Raw genomic sequence first — 19,275 nt, forward strand, 5'->3', positions numbered from 1 at the left:
CTCTAACAATGGTAAGTCTGAGAAACAAGCGAGTGACTCGCAAAAGAGATTTTGTGATAGGAGGCACAAAGAAAGGCTACCTAAGAGCGAAAAGGCATCCTGTGAACCCCTACAGCTGAGTATCTAAAAAGAAATGTTATACCAAGATTTATCACCATGTTTAATTAGAGTTGGGGACAAATATGTAAAGTGCTGCAGAGGTATTGGCCAATTCTGTTGACATAAGAACTTGGCCAAATGTCTTCCCAGTTATCCGCTCATTGGTTGGAAAAGATGTCACAATCCGAGAGACGTTTTGACTAGTAGTCATTAAGTTCCAACCATTGTGTAAAATACTTGTGATCTTTTTTTGCAAGTGGGAGCCAAATTAACCCACAGGAACATCTTCACTTCCACTCTCCATGCCCAAGAAGCTGTATACTAGGGTGGAGGCCAACTGTTCACTAGGGTGGAAGCCAAAAGGGATTTCCAAGGGACTTCTTTGTGACGTCACACACTTGAATGGTAGCTTGCGAGTGTATCGCAAACGGAATGTTAACACGTGGAAACTGGAGAGCGCCGGCAGCAGGGGACCGAAGGAACCGTAACCCAGTGGCAAGGAGCATGTAAGTATGCTTCCCTCTACAGGTCAGGCCACACTGGGGTTGGTCTCAGGCCCCCCAAAGAGGTATCTTCCAGGGAACGACAATTGTCTCACTAGCGCCACCTTTTAGAATTGGCTTTCTATGAGTCAAAGTCCACCTTTTTAACAAGCTTTGGGACATGACAAGGAAAAATAGCCAAGCCAAATATCCATGCGCAGATAGCTGTTCCAGGGTGCTTGCTCATCCTCAGTATAGATGGTCTTGCGGTTCGCCCAGCGGTCGTTTCGCGGCGAACTTGCGAACATATGGAGATATTCGCACTCGCCAAATTCTTTTTTACATTGTGAAGAACTTTGACCCATGACACATCCATCAGGTGGTACAGGACAGCCAATTGAGATGTTTCAGCACATGGACATACCCCCTACCTTATAAATAAACCTGATCTGGCCAACATTTTACATTTAGTCTTTTCCCAGTGTAGGGAGAGGTTGCTGTGTGGAGCAGGGACAGGCTGTTAGGGACACCAAACGCTAGCTAATAGGGCCACAAAAGTCCTTTTAAGGACTGGTATAGGTGTGCTATCTATATGTGTGATACACAGAGGGGTGCGATATACTTATAATATACTTTTATAATGAGTCAAAAAAACATAGATCTATATAGTGATCACCTGGAAGTCAGAGGCCTAGGGGCTTACTAGGGCCATTTTTATATAGGGTAAGGTGGGGGTTGCTCTTATCAGGGCGGGTAATCGGTGGTTAGGCTATGAGGGCCAGAATAGCACCCCCCTGTAGTGCAATATCAGGGACAGTTCTTTGCCCACCCTGTCCTTCAATACCACATCATCATCTAGCCCAGTAATAGATGTTTTTTGCTTTCCCTCCGGGATTCATGGATGTACACTGGAACCCCCTGGATTGTGGTAGGACATATGGTTTCTGATTTAGTACCACTGAGCACTTGTTATTGCCTACCACATCTATGCTTTTTGCTTAACTTTAATAATTTGATTTATTTTCCTTTTGAGGGATATCTTTTAATAGTAACATAATTAAAGGTTACGTTTTATCTTTATGTATATTCTAATAGATTGCCTTCCTTGTACAATGTCTGGCTTTCTGAAGCTTGGGGGAAGGGAGATACTGTCTCTTTCCATTGTCATGCCCCAAGACTTGTTAAAAACTTAGACTTTTACTCAAAGGGAGCCATCTCCAAGAGGTGCCTTCACAGAGGCAGTTCTCATTCCCTGGGAGACATCTTTGCATATGTAACGCCCCAGAGTGGCATTACCACTTCTTCACTCCGCTACTATCTCTAATGTCATCTTGTGTATTTATTTCAGGTCCACTAGACTATGCATTCCTATTTCTAATGTAACTGTTATGTTCAAATTTAATATGCCTGGTTCACCAGCAGGTGGCAGCAAATATGGCAGAGCTACATTTAGATAGAATGGAACCTTCCATTCCATTGTTACCCCCTCTGTGGAGAAGTGGGCGAGTCCCACTTCCTGCAGGAAGGGTGGGGACCAGAGTTAGTGAGTTCCAGCTTACCCCTTGCCAAGGCAGAGTGTGCTGGGCACTTCTCTGCTGGGCGTGCCCAAGCCAGCCAGAGCACCATTGGCTATGCTGGTCATGGAGGCCGAAGCTTAGAGCCTCAGAAGCCAGGAGGAAAGTGCCCTGGCCAAACTTAGAGAAAGACCAGACTACGGAAAGTAGTGCAGCATAAAGAAGAAGCAGCGTTATACAGCCAGCCTATCAGCACAGCAGAGCCAGAGAGAAACAGAAGTAGCAGAGACGAGTTTGCCTGCCAAGTTTTATGCTAAAGCCTGCTGGGACCAAGATTAAGCTTGAAGATTGTCTTGGATGAACATTTATTCAAGTAAAGCTGCTGTTTAACTTGATATAAGGTCTGGACTCAATTCTTTCTTCAATCCCTCAATTATTCCCCCTATTTAAAGCTTCGGAGCCAAAGCCTGGGGTCCAGCCGTATCCAGGTAGGAGCACCGTGACACACATAAAGGGCCATTTTTAGGCCACACTACACCTAGGACGCGCGTAATTACATCTATTAAGGGCCCTGTGGGGAGGCGCCCGTTGCACATATTGTTTTCCCATGGAGCCTTTCCACTACCTCTCCATACACAGCTTGTCTCCTTAAATGGGTTCTTCATCTTCAGGGGGCCTTTCTGTGAGATCACCCCATCGTGTGGCCTGACCTGTAAAAGGAAGCATACCCTGCAGTTGGCTTCAGGCCCCTTTGGTCCCCTGCTGCTGCTCTCCAGTCTCTGTGTGTCAACATCCTATTTGAGGCACACTTGCAAGCCACTGTTCAATGTGTGACGTCACATAGAAGTCCCTTGGAGATCCCTGTTGGCTTGATTTAACATCTGCATGCAAAGGTGATCATACCTGCAAGTAGCACACATATGGACCACAATTTCAGAAAACGGGCCACGATAGGCAGCTTCATATACATCCTGTGTGGGTTACATAGTGCATTACTAAGTTGTAGTGCTGGAGTATTACTAGCAGGAGACATCGATCTTTGGGCAATTGTAGACGGTGCACACACGAGTACTTCAGGATATTACTATTGATTTTTCATATGGTGTAAGGACCGAGTCAGGTGGCCCTAATCTGACCTTAGGCAGTAGCACTTGTGCATTTAAACTGTGTTGATTTTAATAAATAACAGCAACAACAAAAAAAAATCCTCGTAATATTACAGGTGGTGTTGAATTTTGATAGATTATGGTATTATGATATATTTTGGTTCTTTATAACCTCCAAGGCAACTCTGTACCATATTGTCCCTACCGTACCTCTGTATACATCCAATTCCATATGAATTGTTCTTCTCCAAATGTGCTACATATGCACCTTTTAAGACCTAAAGGGTTTGCCCAGGTAAAACATGGCTGCTTTCTTCCAAAAACAGTTCACATTTTGTGTGTGTCACTTTAATGGAGATTAGTTGCAGTACCAGATAGAAACCATGACCACCCATGTGGCGATGTTTCTGAAAGAAAGCACCAATATATTGTAATCCTGAACAACCCCTTTTTTATGGTCTGGGTGTAAAGTTCTCCTTGGCTGATGCAGTCCCAGGATCTGAGAAATCAACGCCGAGTTACAGTCTGAAGGATTCTGTATAGGACATATATCAACGAGGAATCCTCATGGTCCTGTTACGGGGGGTGCTGATGTCTTCATCACTGCTGTGGTCAGAGAACGGTAGATCTCGATTGTTGCACTGGGCCATATAGGTTTTGGTTTCCATAGGACATTCTTGGCTTAGGATGGCCTGAAAACAAAAGATAAATTACGTTACACAAACACAGTAATATCTACTATAGAGGCTGGCTGTGTGCTGCTATGGGGCCCCTGGATAGAGGTGGGCCCCATTCCTTGTATTAACGATCGGTGAGGATATGCTGATTTGGTGGGATCGACCAACTATCTTACTTCGATAGGGTTGTACTGGCTGTTCCCGACAGATTGTTTTTATGCTGCCCTCTCCCCATTGAGAATACATGCATGCTGGCCTGAAGCAAGAGTGCATGTGTATGTGGGAGTCAGGAGGAATAACTGGTGTCCGAATGAGCATTTAGATAAAAACTATGGAGGGTGTATGGCCAGATTTAGAGCAGCATATTATGTCTGCCATTTTGGAGGCAAAAGAAGAAAACATTTTCCTATTCTTTAACCCTCATTTTTTTTCCATATCTAGCAGTTTTGAGCAAATCACACGTGTAGCCAAAAGTCTTCTAAGGCTTGTTTCACGCTTGCATTCTGGCCGGGAACAGCCTGTCAGATCCATCCCCATTCACTATAATGGGGGCCTGGGGAGATCCAGCCGCAACCTAGTAAATATAATTGGGTCCGGACGGAAAGCCGGCAGTGCACGGCTGCACCCAGATAAACTCCAATTTGCCTTCTATTCTAAACCCCAGATTTTTTCTAAAAAGCCTCACCAAATGAACATGATTCTAGAAAAGAGACCCACCTTACCCAATGTTCACCTGAAAGTAATGCATACAATCTAATTTAATATCCTACTCAGGATTGCAATTCTCTTAATGAAACATGCAAGCTAGCTTTCTTTTCAGAAAGACAAAAGAACCAAAATGGCTTAAGAGAAAATTGTCTTGCTTGCCTTTATGGTGCTCTTCATCATTAGGGAGACCAAACAATATTATTGATGAGTATTTTATGCCAGGCAATACTGCACTCACTTTCTGAGAAGAATAGATGCAAATTTGCAAATCTTAATTCTGTTGGCATTAGACAGGATATCCCCTCTTTTCATTTATGTCAGGCAAGATCATTTGCATAATTTTGGGTTTCTGGGAAAGATACTCAAATAACCTTTCCTTCCAAAACAGAAAAGAACTCTAATCGTGTCTCATGCCAGCCAGATTAACGGGGTTATCTCACTTCAGCAAATGGCATTTATCATGTAGATAAAGTTAATATAAGGCACTTACTAATGTATTGCGATTCTCCATATTGCCTCCTTTGCTGGGTTGATTCACTTTTCCATCACATTATACACAGTTCGTTTCCATGGTTACAGCCACCCTGCAATCCAGCAGCGGTGGTCGTGCTTGCACACTGTAGGAAAAAGTGCTATCCTATATTCACTCCCGCAGTCCTGGCCACCAGAGAGGCTGGCACTTTTTACTATATTGTGCAACCACAACCAACGCTGCTTGATTACAGGGTGGTCATAACCATGGAAACAAGAAGTGTATAATGCGATGGAAAAATGAAATTAGTTTTCGCGATATTTCACAATTTTTTTGCATAATATTCGCAATAAATTCACGAATTCTAGAATTTGTGATCTCCAGTCATTATTTTTGCAATTGTGCAAATTGGCACTAATAAAGCGCATATTTTTTGCACAATACATGCAACTTCACATTTTATCAGGTCTGAGTAGATATTACTGATTGGTGCACTAAGTATTGTTGTGACATCACAGCTCTATGTCTTTAGCATGTATGTATGGACAGCAGAGAAACAGTAATTCCTATCACACTACCTAACACCCTGCACTGGAATCAGCTACACTATATCACTATTTGCGATTTGAATATTCACAATCAACACTATCGCTTGACATACAATACTCATCATGCATGTTTTTTTGATCTCCCTAATGATAAAGAGCAGTGATGGCCAGTTCACCGTGTTCGCCTGCGAACACATGTGGGCTGCCATCTTCACTCACAAGTCTGGTGATGCACAGGTGTGCCTGTGCCTGTGCCTGTGCCTGTGCCTGTGCCTGTGCCTGTGCCTGTGCCTGTGCCTGTGCCTGTGCCTGTGCCTGTGCCTGTGCCTGTGCCTGTGCCTGTGCCTGTGCGAAACCAATGCGGTCACTGGGAACAGGCAGTTCTGAGAAAAGACGCCGGGGGCCTTCATCGGGCTGTTCTCGGAACTGCCTGCTCCTGGTGACCGCATTTGTTTCAGAACAGCTCCTGGCACAGGTAAGGGCTTACCTGTGCATCGCCGGACTTGTGAGCTAAGATGGCAGCCCTCATGTGTTTGTGGGCGAACTGGCCATCACTGATAAAGAGCACCCCTAAGAGTGGGCCAGTCAACCAAGCAAAGTACATTTCTCTTGAGAGATTCTGGTTCTCTTGTCCTTTTAGAAAGATAGCTAACTTAGATGTTCCATTGAGAGAAGAGTAAGCTTGGGTGGGATATTATTTTGGTGGTATTTCTCAAATATGTATTTGCTCATTCTTAAATAGGTTGTCTGCTTTTTGCTATATTAATGACTTATTCTCAAGTGAATAGGAAGGAGCTGTCCCATTGAAGTGAATGGGGACGGACGAACTGTAATTAAACCTGCTCGCCACTGCTGTGTCAACGGTGAGCAGGTAAACTGGGACAAGAATACAGCGCTCGTATGATTGCTGCCTTGTCTTTAAACAGCTGATCGTCGAGACTGGCAACAGTCGGGCCCCCACCTACAGACGTGGACAAAATTGTTGGTACCCTTTGGTCAATGAAAGAAAAAGTCACAATGGTCACAGAAATAACTTTAATCTGACAAAAGTAATAATAAATTAAAATTCTATAAATGTTAACCAATGAAAGTCAGACATTGTTTTTCAACCATGCTTCAACAGAATTATGTAAAAAAATAAACTCATGAAACAGGCATGGACAAAAATGATGGTACCCCTAGAAAACACAGAACATAATGTGACCAAAGGGACATGTTAATTCAAGGTGTGTCCACTAATTAGCATCACAGGTGTCTACAACCTTGTAATCAGCCATTGGGCCTATATATATGGCTCCAGGTAATCACTGTGTTGTTTGGTGATATGGTGTGTACCACACTCGACATGGACCAGAGGAAGCAAAGGAAAGAGCTGTCTCAAGAGATCAGAAAGAAAATTATAGACAAGCATGTTAAAGGTAAAGGCTATAAGACCATCTCCAAGCAACTAGATGTTCCTGTGAGTACAGTTGCACATATTATTCATAAGTTTAAGATCCATGGGACTGTAGCCAACCTCCCTGGACGTGGCCGCAGGAGGAAAATTGATGACAAATCTAAGAGACGGATAATCCGAATGGTAACAAAAGAGCCTAGAAAGACTTCTAAAGAGATTCAAGGTGAACTTCATGCTCAAGGAACATCAGTGTCAGATCGCACCATCCGTCGTTGTTTGAGCCAAAGTGGACTACATGGGAGACGACCAAGGAGGACACCATTGTTGAAAACGAATCATAAAAAAGCAAGACTGGAATATGCCAAACTACATGTTGACAAGCCACAAAGCTTCTGGGAGAATGTCCTGTGGACAGATGAGACAAAAATCGAAGTTTTTGCCAAGGCACATCAGCTGTATGTTCACAGACGAAAAAATGAAGCATATCAAGAAAAGAACACTGTCCCTACTGTGAAACATGGAGGAGGCTCTGTTATGTTCTGGGGCTGCTTTGCTGCGTCTGGCACAGGGTGTCTTGAATCTGTGCAGGGTACAATGAAATCTCAAGACTATCAAGGAATTCTAGAGAGAAATGTACTAGCCAGTGTCAGAAAGCTTGGTCTCAGTCGCAGGTCATGGGTCTTGCAACAGGACAATGACCCAAAACACACCGCTAAAAACACCCAAGAATGGCTAAGAGGAAAAAATTGGACTATTCTAAAGTGGCCTTCTATGAGCCCTGACCTCAATCCTATTGAGCATCTTTGGAAGGAGCTGAAACATGCAGTCTGGAAAAGGCACCCTTCAAACCGGACACAACTGGAGCAGTTTGCTCATGAGGAGTGGGCCAAAATACCTGCTGAGAGGTGCAGATGTCTCATTGACAGTTACAGGAAGCGTTTGATTGCAGTGATTGCCTCAAAAGGTTGCGCAACAAAATATTAAGTTAGGGGTACCATCATTTTTGTCCATGCCTGTTTCATGAGTTTATTTTTTTACATAATTCTGTTGAAGCATGGTTGAAAAACAATGTCTGACTTTCATTGGTTAACATTTATAGAATTTTAATTTATTATTACTTTTGTCAGATTAAAGTTATTTCTGTGACCATTGTGACTTTTTCTTTCATTGACCAAAGGGTACCAACAATTTTGTCCACGTCTGTATATGGTATTGATCCATCCTGAGGATAGGTCATGAATATAGCAAACACAGACAGCCCCTTTAAACCTTTAAAGGGCTTCTGTCACCCCACTAAAGTAATTTTTTTTTTTTGGGGTAGTTACATTCCTTATAGTGCGATATATGAGAATATAATGGTGTTACTTACTTTCATTTGGCCGTTTCTTATAAAAACTAAGTTTTATAATATGCAAATCAGGTCTCTACCAGCAAGTAGGGCGTCTACTTGCTGGTAGCTGCCGCAAAAAACTGCCCCCTCGTCGTGTTGATTGACAGGGCCAGCCGTGATCTCCTCCTCCGGCCGGCCCTGTCAGCATTTTAAAAATCGCGCGCCTCTGTTCATTCGGCGCAGGCGCTCTGAGATGAGGAGGCTCCGAAAGAGAAGACGTCATCGGCGCAGGCGCACTGAGGGAGTTCTGAGTAGACGAGCCTCCTCATCTCAGAGCGCCTGCGCCGAATGAACAGAGGCGCGCGATTTTTAAAATGCTGACAGGGCCGGCCGGAGGAGGAGATCACGGCTGGCCCTGTCAATCAACACGACGAGGGGGCGTTTTTTTTGCGGCGGCTACCAGCAAGTAGACGCCCTACTTGCTGGTAGAGACCTGATTTGCATATTATAAAACTTCGTTTTTATAAGAAACGGCCGAATGAAAGTAAGTAACACCATTATATTCTTATATATCGCACTATAAGGAATGTAACTAGCCCAAAAAAAAAATTACTTTAGTGGGGTGACAGAAGCCCTTTAAGAACCCTTGCCGTACATATATGTCACAGCTGGACGTGACTCCCAGGCTATGAGCTGTGCGCTGTGATTGGCCAGCGCTGCAAGGGACAACCCTAATACAAAAACTCCGCCCAGTACAACAGAGGGAGCTGCAGACACCAGAGCCTATACCGGACGAACGGAGCGGCGCCCAGACATACTAGTAAGTGCAGGGGGACCCCTGGGCGCCGCTCTGCCCACAGATATAGTTCGTTTTTAGTTTTTAAACTAGTGAAAGGTCCTCTTTAAGGACCAGCTGCATACATGTACGGCAGGCTGATCAGGCAGGTGCAGGAGCTGCGCCCTCACAATCAGCGAAACGGACCCGGCAGTCACTGACAGCCGGGTCCCTGCTCCATACGCCGGCATCGGTGAAGACACCGATGCCGGCATATTAACCTCTTGTATGCCGCGGTCAAAGTTGACTGCGGCATGCGAAAGGTACGGGTGCCCTCCGCATCTTCATCGGGTCCCCGCGCTGCAGTGGCGGGGACCCGATGGCAGAGAAGGCAAGCCCAATGCCTTCCATAGGCATCGGGGCTTGCTTCCTATGGAAGCCTTTGAGATCCAGCCCTTAGGCATAAAAGCTAACAGCCACTGCATTACAATACAAGAGGGGATCAGACCCCAGAAGTTGAATTCCCATAGTGGGAAAAAAAAAAAGTTTAAAAAGGGGTTTTCATGATAAAAAAAAGGATTTCAAGTATAAAAAAAAAAATTAAATTTCCAAAATAAAACACATAAAATTGTGAAAAAAAAGAAAACAGACATATTGGGTATTGCCATGTCCGGCTCTATAAACATATCACATGATCCACCCCCTCATCTGAAAAATAAAATTAAAACTGTGCTAAAACAACCATTTTTTTGTCACCTTACATCAAAAAAAGTGCAACACTAAGCAATCAAAAAGTCATATGCACCCTAAAATAGTACCAATCAAACCGTCATCTCATACCGAAAATGAGGCCCTACATAAGACAGTCGTCCAAAAACGAAAAAAACCATGGCTTTCAGAATATGGAGATACTAAAAAATCATTTTTATTAAAAAGGCTTTATTATAGAAAACTGAAACAAACAACCAAAAAAAGTCATATTTGGTATTGTCTCGTCCGTAACAACCTGCTCTATAAAAATAGCTCATGATCTAACCTGTCATGAACATTGTAAATAACAAAAAATAAAATCGGTGCCAAAACAGCTATTTTTTGTTACCTTACCTCACAGAAAGTGTAATATAGAGCAACCAAAAATCATCTGTACCCTAAAATAGTACCAACCAAACTGCCACCTTATCTCGTAGTTTCCAAAATGGGGTCTTTTTTGTGAGTTTCTACCCTAGGGGTGCATCAGGGGGTCTTCAAATGTGACATGGCAACTTAAAATTATCCCAGTGAAATCTGCCCTCCAAAAACCATATGGCATTCCTTTCATTCTGCGCCCTGCCGTGTGCCTGTACAGCAGTTTATGACCACATATGGGGTGTTTCTTTCAACTACAGAATCAGAGCCATAAATATTGAGTTTTGTTTGGCTGTTAACCCTTGCTTTGTTACTGGAAAAAATTGACTCAAATGGAAAATCTGCCAAAAAAGTGAAATTCTGAAATTTCATCTCGATTTTACTTTAATTCTTGTGGAACACCTAAAGGGTTAACAAAGTTTTGTAAAATCAGTTTTGAATATCTTGAGGGGTTTAGTTTCTAAAATGGGGCCATTTATGGGTGATTTTTTTAATGTAAGTCTAACAAAGTGACTTCAGACCGGAACTGGTCCTTAAAAATTGGGTTTTGGAAATTTTCTTAAAAATTTTAATATTTGCTTCTAAACTCTTAGCCTTCTAACGTCCCAAAAAAAGAAAATATAATTTACAAATTTTTCACAATTTTTGGTAACTGATATTTTTTTATAAATAAAAATGAAATATTTTGACTCAAATTTACCACTGTCATGAAGTACAATATAGAATTGATAAAGAAAGTGTTATAGAGGCTCACCCACCTGTTGGTGTGGATAGGTGCTCTTGACGCTTTTGACCCACCCAGTCAAAAGGTAAATAAATAAATTGGAATAAAATACAGCGACAGGCACTCAAGTTTAATTAAAAAAAAAATAGTAGAAACAAGACAGTTACAAATAATTGATAAAAGGATGCATATATACCACTCTGTATAATTGTGCACAAAATATAATGACGCAATCAGCAGACAAGTCCAGGGGTTAATGTCTCATCCAAATGGCCCCCTCTAAGTTGTCAACGCTGAGGTTTACATATAGATGAGGGCTGGTGTTTAGTAAAGCCTCTCAGTCTATAGCTGCCTTGGTTTTGTATACGATATATTGCCTGGGGTATAGATTCTCCCCAGAGGTTATATCTGATTCAGATGACAGAAAGGATAATTCTCAGTTCAGTAGGCTGTAATGGAAGGAAGTGTATCCTGCAGACCGCTTGATAGCTGTTCTGTTTGCACTTGTTAGTATTATCTAGGGCTAGCTTTGTTTCATTGCTAGCAGTTTGATCCTATGTAAGGTAATACCATCAGTGCACTGATATAAATAATGGTTAATGTTGCAGATTGTCTGTTGTTAGTAAATAGTCAACTTGCATCTCCTTTTGGTTAGATGGATCAATTAGGTCTCATATCAATGGGTTGTAAGTGCATATGGCCATTCAAACATGAGCTGGTGACTGTATAATAAATACCTTGTGAGTTGGTTTTCATTTTCAGTCCGTACCTCCGCTACTACGTGGCGTCCCACGGAGCGGTCGGTATCTGACCTACTGTTATCTACCTACGGTAACTGCCATCTCCAGGACCACGCGAGTTATCACAGTCGGAGAGCTATATCCAGTGTCACTGGATGGTGAAGCACTACGGCCGGAGTCATCTACAGGAAGGAGGTAACAGTAAGTCAGATACCGACCGCTCCGTGGGACGCCACGTAGTAGCGGAGGTACGGACTGAAAATGAAAACCAACTCACAAGGTATTTATTATACAGTCGCCAGCTCATGTTTGAATGGACATATGCACTTACAACCCATTGATATGAGACCTAATTGATCCAACTAACCAAAAGGAGATGCAAGTTGACTATTTACTGACAACAGACAATCTGCAACATTAACCATTATTTATATCAGTGCACTGATGGTATTACCTAATATGGGATCAAACTGCTAGCAATGAAACAAAGATAGCCCTAGATAATACTAACAAGTGCAAACAGAACAGCTATCAAGCGGTCTGCAGGATACACTTCCTTCCATTACAGCCTACTGAACTGAGAATTATCCTTTCTGTCATATCAATCCGATATAACCTCTGGGAAGTATCTATACCCCAGGCAATATATTGTATAGAAAACCAAGGCAGCTATAGACTGAGAGGCTTTACTAAACACCAGCCCTCATCTATATGTAAACCTCAGCGTTGGTATATATGCATCCTTTTATCAATTATTTGTAACTGTCTTGTTTCTACTATTTTTTTTTATTTTTTATTAAACTTAAATTTTAATACCCCACATTTTATACCTTGACTGAATGGTACCATAAGTTGAGTGCCTGTTTCTGTATTTTATTCCAATGAAGTACAATATGTGTCGAGAAAACAATCTCAGAATTGCTTGGATAAGTAAAAGCGGTTTAAAGTTATCACCACATAAAGTGACACATGTCAAATATGCAAAAAATGGCCTGGGCAGGAAGGTGAAAAATAGCAGGGTCCTGAAGGCGTCAATTCTAACAATCTTACATGGTAAAGATACTAGATGGTATGTTTACTAGATATAATTCGTATCACACTGCCTGAAGAACGTATTTAAAAGAAAATAATAAAGTATTTATTAATATCTGGTTAAAACGGGAAAATTCGGTACATCACTTTCGTGAATTTCAGGCTCCAGACTGGAGTGATGTAGTCCGGGATAGTAATAGACCCGCTACATAAATCCTAGTCCTGCTGGCACATTGGTGCTAATATCCGCAGGAGAAGGGGTCAGGGCACGGCTCTTGTGTTGTGACTAGGCACAGGTGCATTCGTTTGCAGTGCTACCTAGCTCTCAACAGCAGAGCAGCTGATCGTGAATTGAGGCTGGAAGCCCTGTTGAGAATGTGAGTCTGTATCGACTTTCAATTTAATGAATTACTAGTATGTGAAATCGTTCACACACACTATCAGGACATCCAAACAGCAGCAGCCACACAGTATTTACTGTCTCTACAGATGCACACTAAGCTGCCTCAGTCTGCCTACCCACTCATGCGGAGTCGCACTGGGTCTAGTTATCGGACCGCATTCACACTTGTATCCAGGCTAACTGGTGAGCTGCCTGACAACTGGTAAGCACCCTGCCTATAGAGCCGTGTCCTGGATGGAGATCCACGGCTCAACGCGTTTCTACGTGACATAATCTGGCCCGTGTCATCAGGAGCAAAGGTCTCTCAATAAAGTAAGCCTGTAAAGGAAAGATGCCCCACACTTTTTGCGTGTTAAGGCTCCGGCGCTATGACGGTCGTAAATCAATACTAACAAGCCCAAATATTTTGCAATTGAATGAAGACAAATAAAGAGACATGTGCACATAAAAACATGTATAAATCAGCTTTCTTTCCAAAAAGTGCTGAGTGTTTCATAACTACATCATAGCCTTTCAGCCATTACTCAGTCCTTTAAACATACTTATGTAGCAAAACTAGAAAAATAGCTAATCCAGCCTCACATCAGCAGCTAGCTCCTGCAGGAGTAAAGCACTTTATCAAAGCAAAGATAGATATAGTTTTTTTTTCTAGTTGAGAGGGCTTTAGGGGAACTGTGTATGGATACTATTTCTATTATGGAAACCAGTTAATATGTGATGACTTTTGTAGGCTTGGAAACACTCCTTAGTTTTTGGCAAAAATATATATGCAAATGAGCACATCTAACATCTGCTGGCATCAAGGGGGCATTTCCTGGCCTACAATACTGATCTGCATGCGGACCCTGCATTCTCTCTATCATTCACCCCGAAACTAATCACAAAAACAAACTTTTTGGGAAATTTGGGACAAATTCCAAACCGGTAGTATCGATTCGCTCATCCTTAATATGTATACATTTTAACGGTGAGTTAATTCCGCAATTTCTATTCTGAGCGCATATCAGGCTTCTGCTTGCCTCTACTTCTTGGTCCCTCTTGACAAGCAGGAAGCTGAGGCAGGTGACCGCTGTGCCAGAGCAGTCATTTCTTATGTGTCGCGAAGGACCAAAAATAGAGACAAGCAGGGAGCCATAAACCCTTTTCATGTTTTATGATTATTTATCCCTCCAAAAAAATTGGCTTTGTGTGGTTTATAAAAATATAAAAATTGCTGACCATTTTCTCTTCTCTGGCTGGTGGATTTCTAAGAAAGAGACAAAAAGGAGCAAAGATAAGATTCAGTAATCCAGTGATCCTCATTAACCAGGGGAATCCAATGGCTTCTGCAATAGCGCCACCACATGAAGGCCCTGAAATGACAGATTAAATTTACTGTAGAGCTTTTGAGCACAACATATACACCAGAGTACATACAGTACAGACCAAAAGTTTGGACACACCTTCTCATTCAAAGAGTTTTCTTTATTTTCATGACTATGAAAATTGTAGATTCACACTGAAGGCATCAAAACTATGAATTAACACATGTGGAATTATATACATAACAAAAAAGTGTGAAACAACTGAAAATAGGTCATATTCTAGGTTCTTCAAAGTAGCCACCTTTTGCTTTGATTACTGCTTTGCACACTCTTGGCATTCTCTTGATGAGCTTCAAGAGGTAGTCACCTGAAATGGTTTTCACTTCACAGGTGTGCCCTGTCAGGTTTAATAAGTGGGATTTCTTGCCTTATAAATGGGGTGGGGACCATTAGTTGCGTTGAGGAGAAGTCAGGTGGATACAGAGCTGATAGTCCTACTGAATAGACTGTTAGAATTTGTATTATGGCAAGAAAAAATGGTCCAATTATATAAATGGTATGAGCTGATGGTCCCAACTCCATTTATAAGGCAAGAAATCCCACTTATTAAACCTAACAGGGCACACCTGTGAAGTGAAAACCATTTCAGGTGACTACCTCTTGAAGCTCATCAAGAGAATGCCAAGAGTGTGCAAAGCAGTAATCAAAGCAAAAGGTGGCTACTTTGAAGAACCTATAATATGACATATTTTCAGTTGTTTCACACTTTTTTTGTTATGTATATAATTCCACATGTGTTAATTCATAGTTTTGATGCCTTCAGTGTGAATCTACAATTTTCATAGTCATGAAAATAAAGAAAACTCTTTGAATGAGAAGGTGAGTCCTATACACTGATATACAGACTGGTGAACAGTCCTATTATATAAATGGTACATATACACTGGACATTGCGTCCTGTACACTGATATACAGACTGGTGAACAGTCCTATTATATAAATGGTACATATACACTGGACATTGCGTCCTGTACACTGATATACAGACAGAAGAACAGTCCTATTATATAAATAGTATCTATACACTGGAGACAGGGTCCTATACACTGATATACAGACCAGAGAACAGTCCTATTATATAAATTATATATATATGTACACCGGAGACTGCGTCCTATACACTGATACACAGACCAGACAATGGTCCTATTACACCAGAGACCAGTGTCCTATTCACTGATATAAAGACCAGAGAACAGTCCTATTATATAAATGATATATATACACCGGAGACTGCATCCTATACACTGATATACAGATCAGAGAACAGTCCTATTATATAAATGATATATATACACTGGAGACTGCGTCCTATACACTGATATACAGATCAGAGAACAGTCCTATTATATAAATGATATATATACACCGGAGACTGTGTCCTATACACTGATATACAGATCAGAGAACAGTCCTATTATATAAATGATATATATACACTGGAGACTGTGTCCTATACACTGATATACAGAGCGGAGAACAGTTCTGTTTGATAAATGAGATATATACACCGGAGATTGTGCATGTTACAGTGGAAGCGGATGCTGCCCAGAAATAATGATTTAGGTGTCTTCATGAAAGATCATTCAACATCTGTATCTGACCTCACTGATGCTTTGCTGTATGAATGGACACAAATGCCCACAGACACCCTCTAAAATCTTGTAGAAAGCCTTCCCAAAAGACTGGAAGCTGTTTTAGCTACAAGGGGGGGGGGCGAACTCCATATTAGTGCGTATGAATTAAAAATTGCTCCTGTACGTTTAATATGTAGGTGTCCCAGTGCTCTGTCCATATAGTGTATAAAGTACAGCTACTGTAAGCACATGTGTTCACAGTCTACAGCATTCACTACCGACAACCGGTTGGATACACTATCACCGGTGAACAGATAACACAGCAGTATACACTCACCGATTACTTTGGCAATTATGTCCACTCACTTTGAAGTCATACGTGTACATACACTTTAGCCACTTTCATTAAAACTCAGTTTCTCACAATTTAAGACATAGAACATATTCCCTCTCTTAGGTCATGTAAGATCACTGCTAGAGATGAGCGAATCGAAGCTGACGAAGTGGAATTTAGGAAAAATTCATTTCGCCACGAATGCGAATTTCCTCGCGCTTTGTGGTAACGAATCACATTTTTCTTAAAAATGGCAGCTACACGTGTGAGGACTGAGGACATGGAGCAAGGAACTCTGGAAAGGCGGGATCACCCAGATTGACATGCCTGCATGCAGCCAATCAGTAGCCAGCCAGCTCTGTGATGTCACAGCCCTATAAATACCGCGGCCATCTTAGAGTCAGAGATTTTCCAGCGTTATGAGTGCAGGGACAGACGTGTAAAGGCGCTAGGGACATCATTGGAAAAACCTGATTGTGGAAATAAAAGAAAAAATGATTTATAAGTGCAAGGAAAGGATAGGGAGGAATCATTTCACAGCATCTTATTGCAGGGAGAGGTTACAGAAGGTGGATATCTCAACTAGGAAAACTGGGTGAGATATTAGAAATCCAGGAAAGATGATCTGCCTTGGCAAAACATAGTTTGCTGAGGACTTTGGTAAATGGTGTTGTCGGGCCTGGATTTTAATGGAATGTGGATGCAGGTTGGTAGCGGGGCTCCTCATTCCCTTCCTGTCCAGAACAGGTTTTATATAGAGCTCTCATCCAGGTGATGGAGCTCAGCTCATTTCTGGGCTATAAAGGTTTGCACTATGAGCATGTCTGGGTGGGGGGGGGGACTGGTTGAACTGACTGGCTTTCACCATTTCTGCTGAAGTCTGCTCAAACAACAAAAAGGACACTGAGTTTTGGCTGGTAGTAGGCCGCCGGTATAGAAAGGGTAATTTTAATTGTGTCGTGTGGCTGGTAGTAGGCCTCCTGTATAGAAAGGGTAATTTTATGTTGAGTTAGTGCTCAGCCGAGCAGGAATTTATTTTATATTTTGCCTGAATGTAAAGGCCTTATATTTTGCTCGTGGATGAAAATAAAGAAAACAGGCAAATCCCTGTGAGAACTGTGCCATTGTGTTACTGTCTGCTGTACCTACAACTATTGAGCTGACCCCCACAATACGCATTTCACTTCTGCAATTATATCTGGTGAAATCGTTTAGGGGTGTATTTCATTAAAAAAAGAAAACTATATACACACTGCACTGTTGCAGTTATTTCTGGTGAAAGAGTATAGGGGAGTATTTCAGTACTACAAGAAAAATATATACGCACTTCACTCTTTAAGATTTTTCTGGTCAAAGCGTATAGTGGCATATTTCAGTCCAACAAGAAAAATGTATTCTCAGTGCATTTCTGCAGGTAATTCTGGTGAAAGTGTATAGTTGTAATGACCGGCGTCACGCACAGGGAGGGAAAAGGGAAATCCCTGCCCAAGGGAGAGGGAAAGGTGGTGACCCCTGACTCACCTTGCGGCTGGCACCTGACTGCCCTGACGTTCCTAGACGGGTTCCTCACGCGTGCGGCGATCACGTGCCTAAACCCTGGCTTTCCCTAAAATGAGCCCTTGATAGTGAACGGGCCGGTGGGATCGCTAGTCCGCACCACTGACACTAAGAGGGAAACACCAGGGAGAGGACAGACAATACAGACAAACACATAAACCCAGGTGGGCGACCACAGCAGACCACAAAGGTCCAACAGGGATCCGGAGGGAAACGTTCTGGACCAACAACCAGAGAACGCAGCAACACAGCTCCAGTGGGTCAGTATAGAAGTCCAGGCAGGAAGCTCTATATCTGGCAACCAGAGAAGTGTGAGAGGGGAATATAAGGAGGTTGGGAGTGCTGGACAAGGAACAGCTGAGGAGAAGGAGCTATGGATCCCTGAGTGAGCCAAAAAGGGTTGCAAAGCAAACCCAAAAAGGTACCATAAGGAAACAGCCCTATCTTACATAGAGCGCGCAGCCAACCGCTGCGACTTCCTGACCCCGGGTATAACGGAGTCAGGCGTGGTTCTTGACACCCTCGTGACAATAGTGGTCTATTTCAGTCCAACAAGAAAAATATATTCTCAGTTCACTTCAGTTATTTCTGATGAAAGCGCATTTCAGTACTACAAGAAAAATATTTATGCACGTCACTCTAAGTTTTTTCTGGTCAAAGCGTATAGTGGCCTATTTCAGTCCAACAACAAAAATATATTCTCAGTTCACTTCTGCAATTAATTGTGGTGAAAGTGTTTAGTGGCCTATTTCAGTACAAAAAGAAAAATATATTCGTTGCTTTTAGTTTTTTTTTTCCGTTTAATTTGCTTAGTTCAGCTACAAGTATGTCAGGCAGAGAAGTGCCAGGCCATGCACAGATGAGTGCCAGAGGCCTAAATGTTTCTGATGCAAACAGAGGTCACAGCAGAGTAAGGGGGCGTAGCAGCAGGAGTTGTAGCGAGAGATCTGAGCTCCCGGTGTCATCTAGCGGTCGTGTCTTGACCAGCAACCCAGCGGTTCTTGATTGGTTAACTTGGTCATCCACGTCATCCCAAGTAACATCAGACACCCCCAGCCAACAGTCGGTGGGTTTTTCAGACACAACCCTTAGTTGGCATGGCCCAATCTTCCTCTGTCCTTTTCTGTTCCCTCACTGCGAGAAGTACTATATGCTGTGGGCTCCGCTCCACTTTTCAGCGAAGAAGAGCTACTAGAGGACAGTTAGCACCTACTGCCCAGCCAAGTTCTGTAGGAGACATCCGCCGCTTCTTTTGCTAGGCAGGCAAGTAGTGATGAGGAGAGTGGCGCAGGAGCTTGTGTTGCGTGCGATC

General features: G+C 42.5%; 1 protein-coding gene across 3 annotated transcripts in view; it reads right to left on the reverse strand.

The window, feature by feature from the left end:
- Nucleotides 1-2,954: 2,954 nt before the first annotated feature.
- The window catches only part of LOC122929256 (chromaffin granule amine transporter-like), a 138,965-nt gene continuing 122,644 nt past the window's right edge, over nt 2,955-19,275 (reverse strand). For all 3 annotated transcript variants that reach the window (XM_044282770.1, XM_044282769.1, XM_044282771.1), the window contains exons 14-15: nt 14,350-14,483; nt 2,955-3,893 (exon numbers count right to left, since the gene is read on the reverse strand). In XM_044282770.1, coding sequence (XP_044138705.1) covers nt 3,753-3,893; nt 14,350-14,483 — 275 coding nt within the window. In that variant the 3' untranslated portion in view covers nt 2,955-3,752. The remainder of the gene's footprint in view (nt 3,894-14,349; nt 14,484-19,275) is intronic.

Source organism: Bufo gargarizans, chromosome 2 (genome assembly GCF_014858855.1).
Source record: "Bufo gargarizans isolate SCDJY-AF-19 chromosome 2, ASM1485885v1, whole genome shotgun sequence".
Classification (NCBI taxonomy): domain Eukaryota; kingdom Metazoa; phylum Chordata; class Amphibia; order Anura; family Bufonidae; genus Bufo; species Bufo gargarizans.